This window comes from Phoca vitulina, unplaced genomic scaffold, assembly GCF_004348235.1.
Source record: "Phoca vitulina isolate PV1807 unplaced genomic scaffold, GSC_HSeal_1.0 scaffold4, whole genome shotgun sequence".
NCBI lineage: Eukaryota > Metazoa > Chordata > Mammalia > Carnivora > Phocidae > Phoca > Phoca vitulina.
The window spans coordinates 25,995,926-26,012,678 of NW_022589707.1; the positions used below are offsets into that span (position 1 = coordinate 25,995,926).

General features: G+C 38.3%; 1 protein-coding gene across 3 annotated transcripts in view; it reads right to left on the minus strand.

The window, feature by feature from the left end:
- Positions 1-16,753, minus strand: part of MET (MET proto-oncogene, receptor tyrosine kinase) — a 243,581-nt gene that overhangs the window by 14,050 nt on the left and 212,778 nt on the right. For all 3 annotated transcript variants that reach the window (XM_032401723.1, XM_032401724.1, XM_032401725.1), the window contains exons 12-17: positions 11,682-11,828; positions 9,961-10,117; positions 9,619-9,759; positions 6,493-6,723; positions 4,268-4,348; positions 2,235-2,416 (exon numbers count right to left, since the gene is read on the minus strand). In XM_032401723.1, coding sequence (XP_032257614.1) covers positions 2,235-2,416; positions 4,268-4,348; positions 6,493-6,723; positions 9,619-9,759; positions 9,961-10,117; positions 11,682-11,828 — 939 coding nt within the window. The remainder of the gene's footprint in view (positions 1-2,234; positions 2,417-4,267; positions 4,349-6,492; positions 6,724-9,618; positions 9,760-9,960; positions 10,118-11,681; positions 11,829-16,753) is intronic.

Below are 16,753 nucleotides of genomic sequence, written 5' to 3' on the forward strand. Positions count from 1 at the left end.
GGGAGGGGGCACGCCATGCCAAACAAGGCTACACAGGGAAGCACCAGGGTTGGTCTAGGAGGCAGAGGGAGCAAGGGGAAAACATAGGAAAGAGCTTGTTTTGTGGTTTCTGAGGAAAGGGAGGCAGATTTAGGATTGGCTAGTTTGAATAATTTCAGCAGGTTCTGGGGTGTAAGGACTATCTGCTGTTGTCTGGTACCTGGCCCTGAAGTGATTACAGTAGGTGGATAGTGTCTCAGAGTGTGAGAATTCTTTAAAGGAGGTGATTGGGGCATGGGCTCTGGATTGGTTGGTTTGCTTATGAAAGAAGGAATTTAAGTTGTTTATTATCTCTGGGAATTTGCTAGCTCTGGGAAGGTCAGGTCCTCCAAGGTCATCAAGGAACCAGAAGTCAGAGCATTAGAAATAAGATGGAACCACAAAAGACCCCTAATAGCCACAGCAATTTTGAAAAAGAAAAGCAAAGCTGGAGGCATCATGATTCCGGACTTCAAGCTATATTACAAAACTGTAGTCATCAAGACAGTATGGTACTAGCACAAAAACAGACACATAGATCAGTGGAACAGAACAGAAAACTCAGAAATGGACCCACAGCTATATGGTCAACCAATCTTCAACAAAGCAGGAAAGAATACCCAATGGAAGAAAGACAGTCTCTTCAACAAATGGTGTTGGGAAAACTGGACAGCCACATGCAGAAGAATGAAACTGGACCATTTCCTTACACCACACACAAAAATAGACTCCAAATGGTTGAAAGACCTAAATGTGAGTCAGGAAACTATCACAATCCTAGAGGAGAATATAGGCAGCAACCTCTTTGACTTTGGCTATAGCCAACTTCTTACTGATACATCTCCGGAGGCAAGGGAGACAAAAGCAAAAATGAACTACTGGGACTTCATCAAGATAAAAAGCTTCTGCAGAGCAAAGGAAACAATCAACAAAACTAAAAGGCAACCAATGGAATGGGAGAAGATATTTGCAAATGACAAATTGGATAAAGGGCTAGTATCCAAAATCTATAAAGAACTTAACAAACTCAATACCCCAAAAAGAAATAATCCAGTTAAGAAATGGGCAGAAGACATGAATAGACATTTTTTCCAGAGAAGACATACAAATGGCTAACAGACATATGAAAAGATGCTCAAAATCACTCACCATCAGGGAAATACAAATCAAAACTACAATGAGATCCCACTTAACACCTGTTGGAACAGCTAAATTTAACAATAGTGGAAACAGATGTTGGTGAGGATGCAAACTGGTGCAGCCACTCTGGAAAACAGTATGGAGGTTCCTCAAAAAGTTAAAAATAGAACTACCCTATGACCTAGCAATTGCAATACTAGGTATTTATCCAAAAGATACAAAACTACAGATTTGAAGGGGTACATGCACCCCGATGTTTATAGCAGCATTCTCAACAATAGCCAAATTATGGAAAGAACCCAAACATCCACTGACTGATGAATGGATAAAGAAGTGGTACACACACACACACACACACACACACACACACACACACACACAGGAATATTACTCAGCCATCAAAAAGAATGAAATCTTGCCATTTGCATTACGTGGATGAAGCTAGAGTATATAATGCTAAGTGAAATAAGTCAGTCAGAGAAAGATAAATACCATATGATTTTACTCATATGAGGAATTTAAGAAATAAAACAGATGGCATTAGGGCAAAAAGCTGAAGCTAATGAAAAGTGGCATATGTGGCTATGTTGGGGAAAGTGTTCCAGGCAGATGGAACAGCAAATGCACAGGTCCTGAGTTAGGAGAGTGGGTGGTAAGTTTGAAGAATACTAAGGGACTCATTTGTAATTAATTCTTTAGTGTTTGCCTTCTAGAGTTAAAACTCCATGTGGGCTGCTCCTCATTCTGGCCTCTGTGCTTTGCTGTTTCTGGCACATGGTAGGGACTCAAAGATGATTAAATATACATATCAGAGGGATGGTAGATCAAGGCAGCTCGCAGGACAGGTAAGCATCAATGCCCCTGGGAAACCTTTCTAGTACCACTATCTTCCCGCCAGGATAGGGGATCTTGAGGTACAAGTGAATTGAATCAAGCTCTATATATCTGAACGGTGCAAACATTTTACATGTGCTTCTTTAACTAAATGCTTTTAAAAAGGTTCAAAACAGGAACTTTTGGAAGGCTGGCTGGCTGGCAGCTAGTTTACCAGTTAGTAAGCTTGGTAATATACTTACGTGAGTCTCATTTCTAATGAAATTTCGAAGGTCTCCATGTTTCATGTATGGTAGGACCACTAGTGGAGACCCCTCACTTCGAAGGCAGATTCCCAAGAGCGAGAGAACGTTTGGATGACTAAAATCTTTCATGATGATTCCCTCGGTCAGAAACTGGGAAACTTCTCCTATGTCAGTGATTCCTGAGAAATCCAGCAGTGGAGACATTAACGTCATTATGGACCAATAAACACTTTGTCAAGTTCAGATTGGGGGAGTTATGGAATGTAAAACCACACGGGTGAATCTTGTCCTGATATCCCATCCTCAGAGTGTTTAATAATAATACATTTGAGTAAATGATGTTACCCTGTAATGTGCCTTCAAGTCACCTGCAAACTCTAGCCGTTAGTTTGTCTCATACGGAAAAAGGAGAGGGAAGCAGGCCAGTCCATTTCTGCAGTGACTGTCTAGGGCAGGGGTCGGAAAACTTCTATAAAGGGCCAGACAGTAAATATTTTTTGGCTCTGTGGGCCATTTGGCCTCTGTTGCAAATACTCAACTCTGCCAATGAGTGCGAAAGCAGCCACAGATAATTATCAATGGAACAATCATTGGGCCAGAGTTTTCCGATCCCTGGAAGAGGAGGGTTTGAAGACCAACGGTTGTCATATGGTATCTAAGTAGACTTTTCTGTATAACAGTTTCTAATCATGTCCAGATAGAGATCCTGAGGGCCTGACACTAGTCAGCATTGATGAAAGGTTAATGACCTTTAATTTATTAATCTGACTAGTATCAGTGTCGGTGATGATATTTTTTTTTTTACAATGCAATACATTCTGAGACCTGGAAGTCCTCATGTGGATGGAATAGAGATTATGTGGATGGAATAGAGATTAACGCACACCAGGGACAGATAAGGATTTCTTGCTGTTAGGATTGTTCTGAGTACAATGAGCAGTAGTGCCATCTTGTGAGGCAGATTTACTGACAGTCATTCTTAATCCTTCACTGTTTGTATTTAGGTTTCATATAAGCTGTCCCATTAATTACATTGTGGTCAGACTTCCAACAAAATCAACCATATAGAACACTGCTCAGCATGGGGACTTATGTTAAAAAGGTTGAAATACTCTGGCAATAACTTATCTTGGAAGAAAACCTTTCACTTGTGCATTAATAGCTTACTAATTCTGATAAAAATTTGTAAGATAGTCGGTTAACAGTTTTCAGGCTACTGCAAATTATAAGCAGAAATTTAGCAATATGGGTAGAAAAGGCAAACACACTGACTTGGCATGTGAGACATGTCAGCAAAGGTGGCGCCAGGAAAACTCTAGTATGACGAGTACATTGGGTTGCACAAGATTTATGCCTTAATTATGGCTCCAGGTCGTCAATAATCTTAGTTAATATCTGAAAGCATTCCCTGCTCCTTAAACAGAGTATACATTCCATTTAACAAATATTTCCTCAATAACATCTAAAATTAAAAAAAAAAAATTCTAGCATTGAAAGGGGGTAAGTATCACTTGTTTAGGAAGTTCATTTACGTAGAATACCCTATTCCCCCCCAAAATGCAGATAAATGAGATATTGCCATACTTATGATTTTTCAGTTTCTGCTGGCATATTTTTCTCCTGTTTGTCTTATTTTATTTTTAAGTCTAATGAAAGTTGTGGTAAAAAAATAAATATAGTAATTTCTTTGGGTAAAATGAGTCATTACTACTGTATGTGCCAACATGCTTCCAATAGTTTCCATAAATGTCACTTGCAAAACAAATATTATAAGCCAAACACAGTTAAATGACACTCAGTTCATCCAAGAACGTCATTCTCCAAACTCCTATTTATGAAGGCTCTGAGAAATAATTTCTGAGGAAATATTTTAATAAGAATTTAGACCAAGCAAATTTTCAGGATTAGATCCCTAATTCCAGCAGTAGCTGATTTTTCCACAAGGGAAAGTATAAATCAACATTTTATTATGAACTATTTATTAGTAAACCATGAAAGTGTACTCCATTGTTAAATAAAATATCACTTACTATTCAAGGATTTCACAGCACAGTGAATTTTCTTGTCATCATTGTCCAACAAAGTCCCATGGTATACACACCCAAAATGTCCTACATGAAAGGGAATTTGGTTAGTGCTACATTTTAATTAGGCAATTATTACTTGCAAAGCCCTTCATGATCTTTATTTCCTTCTTTTTCCCACCTGGCAAAAAAAACGCATTGTTTTTTATACTACTGATTAATTGTACCACCGTGTGTTTTTGTAAAATATGTAGATGTAAGGTATTTCACCCTAAGATATAAGCAATATGATTATTTAATACATGATAAAAAAATTTAGGTGATGTAACTGTTATTAAAGGCTAATATAGCAAAATATTCAACCACAGCGGACACTGAACACAGGAGTAACATCTGCCTCATAAAATAAATTTATTATTTTTGGGGCCCCTGGGTGGCTCAGTTGGTTAAGCATCCAACTCTTGGTTGCAGCTCAGGTCATAATCTCAGGGTCATGAGATTGAGCACTGCATTGGGCTCTGTGCTGACTGCAGAATTTGTTTAAGATTCTCTCTCTCCCTCTGCCCCTCCCCACTGTGCACACTCGCATGCTCTTTCTCTAAATTAAATAAATCTTTTTAAAAAAAGAAATTTATTATTTTTAAGGATCAAATAATATCTTTTAAATGTGAAAATAAGGTTTTATCACATGAAGAAATGCAATAAAAGAAGCTCCCTCTATTCCAGTAAACTAAACTGAAATAAAAATGTTACCATTAGAAATAAGATCAGCATTATAGAATAAGGATTTCCCCCATTAGTCACCAGTTAATACGTAATCCAGGTTGGCAGAAACTGAAAGCCAACTGGCCAAATGAAGCAAATTCATTCTGAGTCATTCCATCTAGTTCTCTCTGGCTTTAGCCACATCACTTTCCAATGGGAGCCTTTCATCCAGTGGCAGTAATTTTCCCCAGAGGTGCCAAATGTCTGATAGCTGTGTAAGTCACTCATTAATTAATTCATCCATCCAGCCAAGATTCCCTGAGTTCCTAGTATGTGAGTGTCAGGCATTAGCTTACCCTTTTGTAATGTAAAGATGAATAAAATAAAACTTATGCTCTTGAGGGCTCATTTTCTACTGGGAAAAACATATAAATAAATAATACTTAATATTTACAGAATCATTAATGGCTACTACTTCCTAGGGGAATAATTGCCATTTTTAGCACCTTTACTGATGAAAATTAAAAATTCTAATTTTTACGATGTATAGAATTAGAACATAATTGGTGAGGCCACATACTCTAAAACTGGTGCAATTTCTGGGATTTATAGGCTAGTAATAGAACTATGTACTACTCTGATGTAAAACAGGCTTGTTAACAGTACAGCTACTATTCGGGAAGGGGAACGTGCTAAGGATTAAGATCTGGAATCTGTTATAGAAGAATGTGTGGGTGCTGTCACAGGAAAATGGGAAAGCCTTGTTTTCCTATAAGGCACATTGTCCCATCAGCTTCTTCTGCATCATGCTGGCAGATGCCTGCTACCTTTTGCAGCACATACAGAATAAAAGGGATCAGAGGCCATTCAGTATCAACGGCAAAAGCTTTTCAGAAAAAAGGAGAAGAGCGCAGTTCATTTCCTGGCTTCTGCTTGCTTTCTTTTCCTGCTAAATATTTCCTCAAACACTGTGTATGCAAGCTGTTATTGCTGCTCTGGCTGGCTTATTACAAATATTCATCCTCTTTGTATAAAGAAATTGGAGTGCATTGTAGAGATGATATATGTTGCTTCAGATCAGGGGAATGCTATAAATTCCATCTTTGATGCTGTCCAGCGGGGTACAAACTGCTATAAACCAGGACTTCATAGAGTTAGTCACTGTTCTGAGGGTAAAAAAAGACTAGAGGAAGATATGAGTAAAAATATTGGAACTTATGATTTTCATAAAGAAGTAAACTGCACCTTCCAAGAAACTAGAGTTGCCATTATGAAAAAGATGAGGAAAGAAAGTGATTTATTTTTCTTATGTTTAGGAGATTATCAAATTGCTTCCCTGCACAGGGGCAAGTCCCCATGGATATGATTTGTAGGGCCCTATTTCTGCAGAACAGAAATCAAGTGCCTTGTTATCACTGCTCTGTCAGTTGCTTTCACCATTGTCTAAGCTCCTAATCTGCAAAGGCAGAAGATAAAATGCTTACTGGAAAATTGTATTTCACAAAAAGCTGAGTGGAAATACTTACCTCTTCCTATGACTTCATTGAAATGCACAATCAGGCTACTCGGCCCAATCACTACGTGCTGGACTGCCTGGACCAGCTCTGGATTTAGAGCACTGAGGTCAATGTGGACAGTATTTTGCAATAATGGACTGGATATATCAGAGTCCCCACTAGTAAGCATGGGGGACAGGTCCGTCAGAGGACACTGTACTTGTCTGCATGATCCGTTCTGAGATGAGTTAGGAAACTGGTCTGCAAGGTAAAGCAAAATTATTAGAGAACAAAGTGAAACCTCACTTAGTGGAGACTACAACAGGGCAACAAATTAAATTAATAACGAAGTCTGGATTTTATAATTTAAGGAATGGTAGTTTTGTCGTTGAATGAGGCTAGAAAGAGCCTTTACAAAGGAATTGGTTTAATAAAAATGATAATTTGGGAAAAGATACTGGCTTACATATACAAGAGTTGGAACAAAATGTGTATAAATTTTCTTTTAAATAAACTAAGCATTAACTTTGAAACCTTGTTTACTCTCATTTCCTTAGACATTTCTCTTTTCATATATAGCAAAAAGCCATGCTTGAGGTTTATTTTTTAATATACTATATTCTTAAGATTGGGAAGCAGCAAAAGTAGTTTGCTTTTGAGAGACGTTTGTTAATGGAATTAATTTGTATTGCTCAACATCTATATGGATTCCTGGCCAAGGAAAAGTATAGTATAGTGAAATTAGAAATATATAATGGTTAAAATTTCAGAATTGAAGGCTTTTCACATTACTGGTAAACTCTCCCCTGTGTGGTGATGATGGCAGATATAATGGGATCCCCCTGTTCAGAGAAGGCTAGAATTGGGTTAGTGTGTCATCCCCACTGCTTAGTTGAGGGCACTTGGAAAGGGATCAGCATTCCTTCTAAGTTGATCTTTACAACCAAAGCTCTATTAGAGCCTCAGGCAAGGTTTTCTACTGCAAGGTGAAGCTTTTTCATAAGAAATTGTGGGGCTGAAGATAAATTTCTTAGTGAGAAACAGGGCAGAGAAGCCACCAGATGCTTTGCCCTTTCCACTGGGAATCCAAACACCAGGGACAGGGCATCATATCTGCAACTGATGAAGATGAACTAGGCAGGGTGTTGAAGTATATTAGTACATAACATGGGGAGAGGCGAGAGGGTTTGGGAGGGTCCCTGTTGGCATTAAAAGATAATATAGCTTGTTTGCAAATGACTAGGAAAGTCAGAACTTGAGAGAGGGGCATAAAAAAAAGTTGATGGTACTCCGACTATTCCTAACCCCGTTTAAGCATTCTTAGTATTTTCCATAGTGTACAGTTTGGTTAATATCAACTTGGCTAAAGCAGTAAATCTCAACAGTTGTTCCTCAAAAGCTTTGGGGGCCACTTATAATTACAATAACTAACTGGAGATAGGACAGATACATCCTTAAAGGAAGGATGCAGAACCTCAGGTGAGTACCTGGAATGTTGGATGGGCGAGGGAAGAAAGAAGCTTAGCTGGGTGCTGGGGTTCTTTTAATCCCAGAGCCAGGCTCTTCAAAACGTCCCCAGGGGAAAGAAATGCAAATAAGCCTCTCTGAGCTCATTTCCTTCACCTCACTTTCCAAACCTTTGCACCTGGAGATCAGAGTTCTAAATTCTCAGGGTACAGAGACTGAGGGAAATCCTTGGTGAGATACAGGAAAAAAAGTCCTCTTGCATAGAAATTCTAGTGGCCCATAGGCTAAGTTCAAACACGTGCAAACCCGAATTTAAACCACTGGTGTGAGATTCTGTTGTAATGCCACAGAGAATTCTGGGTCTGCAGAAGACTGATGGGGAGGCTGTCTCCACCAGACATAGAGAGGAATGCTGTGTAGCTGCCTCTTCATTAGCTGCTGGCTGCGCATTCCCTCATTCTCATCTCTCATGACCTTCTTTGGTCTATTTTACTTTTCCATGTCTTGAAAGTTCAGCTTCAATGTAGGAAAGATGATGAAACTCAAGCTTCTCAGCAATGTTGAAAGAGGTTTGTTCAGTAACAAGGTTGAAGGATTAAATGAGTTTTTTAAAAAAAAATACGTGTGAATTATAATGATCTCAGATTAGAGCTATTAAGTGTGAATATAAAATACTAATAGATGTAAATTTCAAAGCTATAAACTGGGTTTGATTTGTTCATGTTGTTAAGGGCATGTATTTTCAAAGGCAATGGAGTCATGTGGGCAAAGACAGTATTTATGTGTATCTCTATAGAACTAATGTAAGCTTCAAAAACTGAGAGGCCGTGAGGGTTGAAAAAGTTAAAATATGAAGTGCCTCATTGCTCTTGTACTTGTTTTGATGAGCAATTTCTAGTTTTCCAGTATCCCCAACCACCTGTGACTCATTTTATTTGTCCAATGGTAAATATTCAACCAGGGAAGTGCCTGTACTTGACTCACGTCCTGAAACTTCTAAAGATAAAGAAGCAGATACAATACAGACATTTTGCTTTTACCAGGAGACTTGAAATAAAACAATGTGAAATTCTCTGGTTAACCTGACCAGTATTAGGCCTAGTGTTTTGCAAAGCAGAGGGTGTTATCCACTCCTTTTTAAATCGCATGACTGAAGGTTTTTATTGGATAAGACTCAGAATATATTCAAGTCCTGGAATGTTGGTGCGTAAAAGGCTGTGTACTGACAGCTCACTGAGAATCCTTTAAGGGGATACTAAAGGTATAATTTTAATGCTTGAGGATTCACAGGTAAAAAAAAAAAGTATCAGTGCCCACTTATATTTAAATAAATATAAATTTTGTATCTTAAATCTTCTGGGGTTGTTAAAGAGAGCTTCACAACTTCTTAGCATTGAACTCAGATGATAAACATCTTACCTTTGCTCAAATGGATTTTAAAATTAACATTTTTGTGAGAAGAAAACTTAAAGACTCTAAAGATCTAATGTAATATGTACACGAGCCCATTTAAAAATAAGAGCCATGTAATTCTGTGTCAAATTAAATACTTCTTTGGCCAAAGAAGAGGTAAATACTTCTTTTTTATTTTTATAAAAATATAAAGGCAAAACCAAAAATAAACAACAATGCCACAACCCACTGAGGTATATGTATAGGTATTTCTTAGAACGATAAACTGAAATATACCTTCTGGAAAAGTAGCTCGGTAGTCTACAGATTCATTTGAAACCATTTCTGTCGTTGGGCTTACACTTCGGGCACTTACAAGCCTATCCAAATGAGGAGTGTGTACTCTTGCATCATAGCGAACTAATTCACTGCCCAGATCTTAAAACAGAGAGAGAGAAAGAGCTCATTAAAGACTTGGCTATTATGGGTCCCAGTAGACCCTGACCCAGTGACCAGAACTCATGGGTTTGTGGATTGCATATAAAACAACACACATGAATCGACGGCATTTTAAAACTGTAATGACTGTATACTTCAGGTAACTTCTTAAAGCAAATAGTAACAACAAAAAAAATGCACCTTTAATTTGCTTTCTCCTTTTCAGCCACAGGAAAAGCCCGAGTAATAATAAGACTATTAATGATATTGAGATAACACCAACAATCAATCCTGTGAAATTCTGATCTGGCTGAACAATTACTTTTCCAAGGACGGTTGAAGAAACTGCTTGCTTCCACTAAAAATGACAAATACAGAAAAGTCAGAAGTTAGCCATGATAAATACAAAATATACTACACAGGTTGAATCACTCTCCTTGGACCCAAAGTACCAGCTGGTTATTAATGTCCTAGAAGTGACATAATTGCCTTCAGAGCAATAAGATATTCCTCAATTCTGTTTCAGTGTTCAAATAATTAGGGGCTACTGATCCCTAAAGTACTTTTGTTTGTACTTGTAACTAGGTATTAGGGATAAAAAGATAAATAAAACCCAGTTTTTGGTCTTGAGGAACTAAATTATAGAAAGGGAGACAAACATAAATAAGTGATAACACAGTATGAAATATACCTTAGAAGTATGAATAATCAGAGACCACGGGACATTTACTCTATCTTGAAGGATTAGGTAGGGGGCAGAGAAGACTTCCCATAAAAGGTAAATAATCACATGGAATAATAAAGTTGCAAAATATTTTTATTTCAGTTTTGAGACATAGAAGAAATCTTTGAGGATCCTTCTGGCTTTAACATGGTATGATTTTTAGGATTTATGGTCCTTTTGAATTTTAAACTCTGATATCATGATTCAGCCTTAAATTTTATAATATTTTTGTACTTTCCCATTTCATAACTCTCCCCCCCCCTTCCATTTTATAACTTTTTAGAAGACTTCAGGAATCCTTTAAAATTCACTCATTCTTGGATAAACAAAATGTGGTATATCTATATGATGGAATATTACTCAGCCTTAAAAAGTAATAAAGTTCTGACACATACTAGAACCTGTATGAACCATGAAAACATGCTAAGTAAATAAGCCAGACACAAAAGGACAAATATTGTATGATTCCACTTACATGAAATATTTAGAATAGGCAAATTCATAAAGACAGAAAATAGATTAGAGGTTACCCAGGGCTGGGGAAGAGGAGGGAATATGGCAGTATGGCTTAATGGTTCCAGAGTTTCTCTTTGGGGTAATGAAAAAGTTTTGGAATTAGTGGTGATGGTTGCACAATATTGTGAATGTAATTAATGCCACTGAAATGTACACTAAAAAATAGTTAAAATGGCAAATTTTATGATACATGTATTTTGCCATAATTTAAAAAATTAATAAGGTAATAGAACTGTACACTTTAAATGTGTGAGTTGTATGGTGCAACATGAAAGAAGTTTACAATAGTTTAATTCCTATTTTACTTTGTTCATGCATTTGAGGTCACTGTGGAGAGCAGCAGTATGTTGGCTCTGGCCTCCTGGTACAAAGAGGTGGGGGAAGGGCACTGAGGGGTGTGCCCTTATCCCTCCTGAGAGTTACAATAAATTTTGTCAAAAGTGGGGCATGATGGAGAGGGAGTGTGCCTAGGAAGGACTTTTGAGATCCACCTTCTAAAGCTTGGGAAGGAGACAGTTCAACAAAAACTCACTAATTCTAAAATAACAACTAAGAATCGAGGCTGAGCTGATGAGCCAAAGCCAACACACAAATGAGCTTTAATGATTTATTTTAAGCCTGCAAGTGACATAATTACACTGGCATCTTTGTTTACATCATGAGAGAAATGCAGGAATCCCACCTCTATATTTAGCTCGTTGTTCAATTTCAGCAGGTCACTGGGGACCTTGCATAAAACGGCTTCAGAATCCGAGTATATAGTCTCACAGCTCTTATTTCCAACTTTTAACACTTCACCTTTAACTGCTTCAGGGTCAATATCATTTCCCTGAAAGAAAAAAAGAGGTTGTTAACACTTCACAGTTTTGCAGGAATGCTAACAATTGTGAAAGAACATAAATATACTGCAAACATAGGCCATGTTGTTTGCCAAGACATATGATTTTATGATACTCATTTGCATGGGAATTTGGATAGTTGCGAGAGAGCATGATCATTTGGGGGCAGTAATTAGGATTCACAGCATATTGCTTTTTATGATTTTTTTTTTTAAGATTTTATTTATAAGTAATCTCCACACCCAATGTGGGGCTCAAACTTACAACCCTGAGATCAAGAGTGGCACGCTCTACAGACTGAGCCAGCCAGGTGCCCTTATAGCTTTTCTATCAAACTGGATTTTAGAGCAAAGGAGAGATTTTTGTTCCACACCCTTCCATCAAATGACCTCTTACCCACAATCACCTTATTAATGTCTTTAGGGGGTATCAGTGGTTGGCAAAAGGGAAATAACTTAGAGATGCAGTTGTTGCACTGACACTGCCTTATGCAGTGACACTGAACCTTGGCTTTACTTTTAGAATCACATTGAGAGAGCTTTACAAAATACTGATGCCTGGGTCCCATCTCCAGAGATTCTGAACTAATTGATCTATGTTAATATATTCCTTTTGTGTTTGAGTTGGGCAGTTTCTTGTCATCCTTCCTGCACAGCTGAATCTTACACATAAATAAATTCATTTTTACAGAAATTCCTGAGATGTTATATGACCCTCATTATGATTTCAGAGCATGATTACATTATTTTGAACACTTTAGTTACATGAGGATTTAAGAGAAATTGTGCAACTTGACATATTTAGTTAACTGAATTTAAAAAATAGCAACATTTTGTTGAAGAAACCAATAATTATCCTTGGGAAAGAAGTGAAAATGTAGGCACAACTTCTCATATCAAGACTTAATGAGTACAGGGGCGCCTGGGTGGCTCAGTCGTTAAGCGTCTGCCTTCGGCTCAGGTCATGATCCCGGGGTCCTGGGATCAAGCCCCACATCGGGCTCCCTGCTCAGTGGGGAACCTGCTTCTCCCTCTCCCACTCCCCCTGCTTGTGTTCCCTCTCTTGCTGTGTCTCTCTCTGTCAAATAAATAAACAAAATCTTAAAAAAAACAACAACACAGACTTAATGAGCACAGTGATTTATTAAAAGTTAAAAGGATAATATATAAAAACATATTACTATTTTACTTATGGACAAAGAGCAGCCAGTAATAACTATAGTACTGCTACTTTGTTTTATGTGATCTTTAGTACTTGGCAAACTGCTTTTATATACATTGTCTTACATGGATTTCAATAGATTGGTAGGTCAGAAATCATTCTGGGGAAAGAAGTTAGAAGAAAATACTTCTTTCTAACATGAATCTGGAGTCTAAGAAAAAAATGGATAGAGACAAACCCTATCTTTCTATTTTCTAGATATTTCTAGAGGCAGTATGGGTATGCCATTGAAACAGGTCAGCCACACAGGGCAATTCAATGTAAAAGCACATAAATCTAACAGGTCACTTTGGGGCTTCAAATGACAACTTGTTGGTTAGGTCTGAGGAGGGGTAAGGCACGCACTCACATATTGGAGGGAATTCAGGGAATGACAAAGAAAAGAGATTAAAGAGCTGCAGGGCTTGATTTATGAGGGAATGACTAAAATGTGTCTTGCTTGCTTAGAGGATAATGAAGGCTGGGGGAAGGGATGAACATACTGCATTTGCACTTCCAATACTCCTTCTTTTAGGCACAGGTCTCCTTGGATGTTGCATAAAGGCTTCTCTAAAGCAAAAACAGACCACTCAGCTAACATTGAACCCCTTTTCATTTGTGCCTAGTAGGGAACATACAATAAATGATGACATATAAGTAATTACTATCAGCTTTGTATGTGTAATTGTTTTAATAAAAGTCTACTATCCAAGATGTCACAAAAGGGATACTGGCCATCCACTATTATATGCAGAGGGGTCCAAGTCAGAAAAAAATAAAAATCGATATAGGGTACTTTTTGTCATTTAAAATAAACATATCTTGGGATGCCTCGGTGGCTCACTCCATTAAACATCTGCCTTCGGCTCAGGTCATGATCCCAGGGTCCTGGGATCAAGTCCCACATCAGGCTCCTTGTTCAGTGGGGAGCCTGCTTCTCCCTCTGCCTGACACTCTCCCTGCTTGTGCTCGCTAGCTCTCTCTATCTCTCTGACAAATAAATAAATAATCTTAAAAAAAGAATAAACATATCTTTATGGAGTTGTGGGAAAAATGCATGTGTTTAGAACTTTTTAAATTTACTTTTCATTATTTAATATTAACTATTATTAAATAGAAGAACATAAAAATTGGCTCAGTTCTTCAGTCATTAAAATGGTAATATACTCTTTTAAATAAAGCAGCACAGAAAAAACTTTCTGGTCTTTAATCCCCTGCACACATAGAGCAATTTAGAATTATAATTATCTCATTTTGTCTTGTAAAGACAGCCCCCTCCTCTCCCCGGGTTGGTATTATTGTCATTCCAGCTTTACACATTCAGAACTAAGGTTCAAGAAGGGACTAGGTCATGAAGCAAATCAAATTCCATTTGATCTACTGTGTGTTAGACACAATTCTAGTTACTGAGAAGATAAAGACGAACAGAGGTTTTTCTTTTCACTATACTATTAAAATAAATATATTTCTTTTCTTTTTTTTTAAAAAGATTTTATTTATTTATTTGACAGAGAGATACACAGCGAGAGGGGAACACAAGCAGGGGGAGTGGGAGAGGGAGAAGCAGGCTTCCCGTAGAGCAGGGAGCCCAATGTGGGGCTCGATCCCAGGACCCCGGGATCATGACCTGAGCCAAAGGCAGACGCTTAATGACTGAGCCAGCCAGGTGCCCCAATAAATATATTTCTAAAGTGAAAACTTATTACTCCTAATGTGTTATGTTAGGATGTCCCTTATTCCTTTCATCTCCAACTCTGGCCAGGTGTGACACAGTGTTTCTATCTAGAATTCAGACTTGGGGACCCATGTCTGAGCTGGTTACAGAACACAGTGGATGGTGGCAGTAGGTAGAATTTCAAAAATAGCATTATATGTAGAGGGAGGGATCTTACAAGATTTCATATATCCAGGTGGCCACAAGATTGAGTCGGAAAGCAGCTAGAGCAGTGAGGTGCAAGTTGGCAGAGGACCCAGCGAGGCAACAGTCCAGGGAGGTTGGCAAGCAGAAAGTCAGTGAGCTGGTGGTGATAGGGTCAGGAGGGGGAGATTTATACTTCCTCCAGAGGATAGGAGCCCCTCAGTTTAGAGAGTAGGCAAAAGAACCTTCACAGAAGCCTTCAAAACTGAGTTCCACAGGATGTTAATAGGCATTTGCAGAAATTTCCTGGTAATTTGGGAAAAGCTGCATGAACTAAAATTAAAATGGTTTCTTCATTGGCTAGTTGGGGCACTGTGAAACTGCTGATCTTCCCGTCCCCTTTTCCTGGTTTAGCTGACTTCTCCAGACTGGACCTCTGAAGCATCTCTATGACCACATACATAAATATGCTCCAAAATAACATAAATCCCCAGGTCAGTGTCAGGCAGTCTTTGTTCCAGCATTACATATTGTACTTCTCTACTTTCCATAAAATATGCTCATGCACAGAAAGTCACATAATAAGATAATTAGGGAAAAGATAGGGTTTCTTTACAAATATATAAAAATCAATTCTGTTTAAAGAGTTTAGAGCTCTCTCACCTAAAGAACTGTATAGATATCTATATACTATATGATAGAAAAGTTTCTCTATTATGAAAGGTATTTTGGTATACATTAAATGAAAGTTGTTATGAAAAGCATTGTAATCTACTGTAAAGATGAAATTTGGAATCAAGAGACTTGAGTGTGAGATCTAGTTCTGCTATTTGCTCCCTAGGTAGCCCAAGACAAATCACCTAAGCTTTCTAAACCTATGTTTACTTATCTTTAAGTGGGGATAATCATTACTGGACCTCTAAACTGCACAGGTCTGAGTCTGAAATGAAATAATATATATCAAAGTACTATGTTAACTAATCTTCCACAAAAATGTGAGCTGCTGTTGACATAAACATGGTGCCCTGGTGTGTACTCCAAAGGAGATGTCTATTTTTGATGACCACTATCCACAATTGGTCCTGACTAACTTGGAACCTTGGCCATAAACTACCTCCCACATCGATGGGATTTCTGGTTCATTCTGAGGAATGACTGATCCTTGGTCTCTCTTACATTCTCTTGATCCAAACTTGGCTGACCCTCTTGGTCATGGTATACTGCGGACTGAGGCAATTCTTGCAACTAGGGCTGGAGACTATCACAATCTCTTTTTATTTTATTTTGTTTTTATTTTAAAGATTTTATTTATTTGACAGAGAGAGAGACACAGCGAGAGAGGGAACACAAGCAGGGGGAGTGGGAGAGGGAGAAGCAGGCTTCCCGTGGGGCAGGGAGCCCGATGCCGGGCTCGATCCCAGGACCCTGGGATCATGACCTGAGCCGAAGGCAGACGCTTAACAACTGAGCCACCGAGGTGCCCCTCACAATCTCTTTTCAGCCAGGGAATTCCTGTATGCATGGCTGCTTGAGGACCATGAACTCCTCCTGGCAATAAGGAGCAACTCTCTCTCTAAACACATAATTCTCTCCATAGCTTTCACTGATGGAATACAAACCTACTTCACACTCATGTTTTGAACCGTAATTGGACAAGCACAACATGAAATAAAATGGCATTCTTTCTTTTGATAAAAACAGTCCACTGCATGTCTGGAAGAGGCCTTTTCTTTCTTTTCTTTTCTCATGCTTTGCTTTCCTTTGTTTCTGTCCCAAGAGAGGCAGAGGTTTTAATGTGATCCACTTTAGAAACTGATAAAGGGTTAAAGAGCTGTCACACAATCTTTCCTTACACCT